Source organism: Cariama cristata, unplaced genomic scaffold (assembly GCF_000690535.1).
Source record: "Cariama cristata isolate BGI_N322 unplaced genomic scaffold, ASM69053v1 scaffold18648, whole genome shotgun sequence".
NCBI lineage: Eukaryota > Metazoa > Chordata > Aves > Cariamiformes > Cariamidae > Cariama > Cariama cristata.
The window spans coordinates 1-3,402 of NW_009633099.1; the positions used below are offsets into that span (position 1 = coordinate 1).

Here is a 3,402-nt window from a genome sequence, read left to right on the forward strand (position 1 = left end):
CTGCAGAGCCTTCCTACCCTCCAGCACATAGCATTCAACTACATTTTTCTCCTGAATGGATTAGTAAAACCAATACAAATTCACATCACTTGTCAACATTTCCCACTCATCACTCTTTTATTTTTTGCCAAGATATGTTCTGCTGAATACTGGCTTCTGACCTTTACATGTTCTGACTGACAGCTGAACCCCAGTGCTTTTTGGGTGACTGGTTCAGTTACTTTAGGAGAGGTAGGGAGTCAGCTTCTACAAGGTGGTACATGTTCTGTATTTTTGTTTTACAACTAAAAAACAAGGCAATGTTGTCATACTCACTCTGCATATAAAGACTGGCAGATGTCAAATAACTGCGATTTTGATTTGGTCCAAGCATTCTTTGTAGAAAAGCCCTACCTTCTGCCAATAGAGGTTGGGCAGATGGTAGAACTGTCAACTGAGGGTTGAAAAACCTGATGGGTCTTGGCAATAAAGTTGTTCATTGTTTATTCATGTCTAATGTGTGGAAACTAAACAGCCACTCAGAAGGGTTATCAAAATAATTTGGTTTTTTATTCTTAATTGCTGTTTATAAATATATAATTAAGCATTGGAATGCTTATGATCAGACTCAAATGTAGCAATGCTGTTACAACAAAAATCACAGATCATGCAAGCACATGAAAATTTGGGTGCATTTAACAGAAGAACATAGTGATCTTTACAAGACGGCCCATTAGTAGGCTTGTTCTATCCCATCCCAGCCTGGCTTCCTCTGACCAGATCACACAACCTTTGAGAACTTGAACTGTAAAGAGCTCCCTGTGGACCCTCTTTGGGAACATGCTCAAAAAGTGGCTTCACAGGCCTTTGGCACATGCTTCCACGCTTCCCTGGAGGAGCCCCTCTGGCTGTAACCAACTACAGCGAGAAACTGAACTAGGCACCTGCACCATTTTTCTAGCCACTAAAAAGCTTACTGCAAAGTTTAAGCAGTGAAGTGAGCCTCAAGCAGGCCTCCTCCACTGGACGTTCTCAGTATGTAACCTCTTAAATAAATACCTGGGCACTGGAAATGCATCATGAAGTTTTGTTTGAATGCCAAGTACTCTACAAGTACTAAGTTTGAATGTTTTCATCTCTTGAAGACGTACCGCTCACCAGCAAGTTCATCAGTAAATCATGGCCCTTACAGGAAACAGAGAGGCAAGAATCATCCGACATTCTTGAGGAACTGAGGATGCAGGGAATAATCCAGAGTCAAAGTACCACTGCCAGGACTGGAGAAGTGTATGAAAACAAGGTAAGTGTCATTATACAAAACAGGACCCCTGCTACAGCTCTGACTCTGCTGTGAGCACCCTCAGACTCAGTTTCTGCACACGCAAAGCATCTCCACCAAGACTCTAGAAGGAAGTTGTTAAACAGAGAACTGTATTAAGGGGGTGAGAATACAACAGAACCTGGCAGCAGTTTTCAGTTGTTTACAGCTTCTCGGCTTGTTTCAAATGAGGACAAAGGAGACAGTGACAGTACTAAGATCTTGCTCTTTGAAGAACTCACTGGAAGTTACATACCACAAACTTTCTTAAGTTCATGAAACTAGAAGAAATACTGATGTCAGGGCTTATGGTTACACTTAAATTAAGACCTCAGAAATCCTAAATATTCACACTTCTGAGAACTCTACAATTCCCATTTGATCTCAGACTAAGAAGCCATTACAAAATGGAATTTAGAAAAAATTATGGAACTAGTATTTGACCAAAAAGCTAGTGTCCATTTTTTTTTCATTCTGAGCGATAACCTGAGGTTTACTTTGACTTCTGAACCCAAGTTTATTCTTTTGTGGTCAAGCATTGTGTTAAGGATCAGATGCCTCTTCCAGATAGGGTTTCTAGTACAGACGTCAGGAGGGAGAAGGGCTGCAGGGAGTCCGTAAGAAGCTGAATGCGTTTATGGGTACGTGTTGCCCAAAGCATGATCCCACCACTGCTTGAACAGGGGAACAATTCAAGCTCAAACCAAGGATGATTCTGAGCAGCTCTGTCATTTGAGGCAAGCCATTCACACATCTCCAACCTCAGCCACTTATATTATTGAAGATCAAACAGAAACTTTCATAAGAAAGACCGACCAAGCAAGTGCCACCTTACAGTCTGGCCACTGGTGCTGCCTAACACGTTTCCTATTGCCAGCACTTTGGAAAATGGGGCTGGAGGGTCTCCGGGTACAGCTTCTCCATAGCCTTTACTTACTTCCCCCAGACAGATTTTTTTGTCTCCAAGAAGATTATCCCCTCTGTGGCTAAATTTAGGTAACATACTGCAGGTAGGTTTTTGTATTTTCCCCCTTCATAAGGTAGGTGAGTGTCTGGGGTTTTTTTTCCTCCTGTATTAAAAAGCTGTCTGGTATTAAATTGCACGTACTCTTTTATTGACAGAAACTCAGTCTATGCTATTTCTCCTTAGAGAATTTCTATCCTCCCAACAGGAGAAAGGCACTTTTTTTGGTCTTAAAAAAAAAAATCAGTACAGCTTTTAAAAACGAACCTCATACTTTTCACTAACAAAGCCAACTTTTCCAAGTGATACTTTACATTTGAGCTGGGCAACCTATGAGTGAAAACATAACCCTGTCACCAGCTGTTAACTATTAGCTCTCCCTTAGTAGCAACAGAAAATTTGGCCTGCGCTACCTCCTGTAAGAATAATTTATTTCATTAGATCTCAAGTCCAGCAGGTTACCTCCGAAACAGAGGGACTAAACGCATTGAACATAGAAACAGTAGAAAAGGTTTATTACCCAGACATACTCCAAATTACGACATGCAGCCCTGGATTTTGAGTATTAACACACAGGTGAATTTACGTATTTTGGAATCGATCAAGAATAAGCATGAACAGCTTTGTGCCAAATTTCAGTCCAGCATGAGCTTCAGTGAAGAAATGAGCTCAGAGACCTCACAGTACTATGAAAGATAAGTACAACCAGGTTTGAGACAATTTTTACTATAATATTAGAGAGAGAGAGATCCTCACAAGAGCTTTCTCTTCCTGTGCATAGTTCTGCTCCATGTAAGGTCTGCATCCCTCAAGCCCTGGCAGCATTACCTGTCTTCTCCGGATTTCCTGCCATTGCCAACACTGTGAAACAGCTACGTTAGAAGCCTTCAGTCCTTTGAGCCTCCCTCACTTTACCCTGAACAAAGGAACTCCAAGCAGTACAGGTTAAGATGCCCGGTCATACCTTTTTCTAAGTGTTAGTGCTCTAAAGGAGCAGTACTTTTGAGCAACATTTTATGGGTCTAGCATAACAAAGCCAAGGAAGAGCCATACATGCCACAGGATAAGCCAGCCTCTACAATTTTAACAGTGGCTCTTACTAAAAATGCCAGCAGAGCCAGAGCTTCCACTTAAGATACAG

The 3,402-nt window shown here is 41.5% G+C and overlaps 1 protein-coding gene across 1 annotated transcript in view; it reads left to right on the plus strand.

The window, feature by feature from the left end:
• Positions 1-1,124: 1,124 nt before the first annotated feature.
• STMND1 (stathmin domain containing 1) overlaps positions 1,125-3,402 on the plus strand; it is a gene marked incomplete at its 5' end in the record, with an annotated part of 4,879 nt that continues 2,601 nt past the window's right edge. Inside the window, 1 exon segment of the mRNA XM_009706626.1 lies at positions 1,125-1,279. Within this exon segment, the coding sequence (XP_009704928.1) occupies positions 1,125-1,279 (155 nt within the window).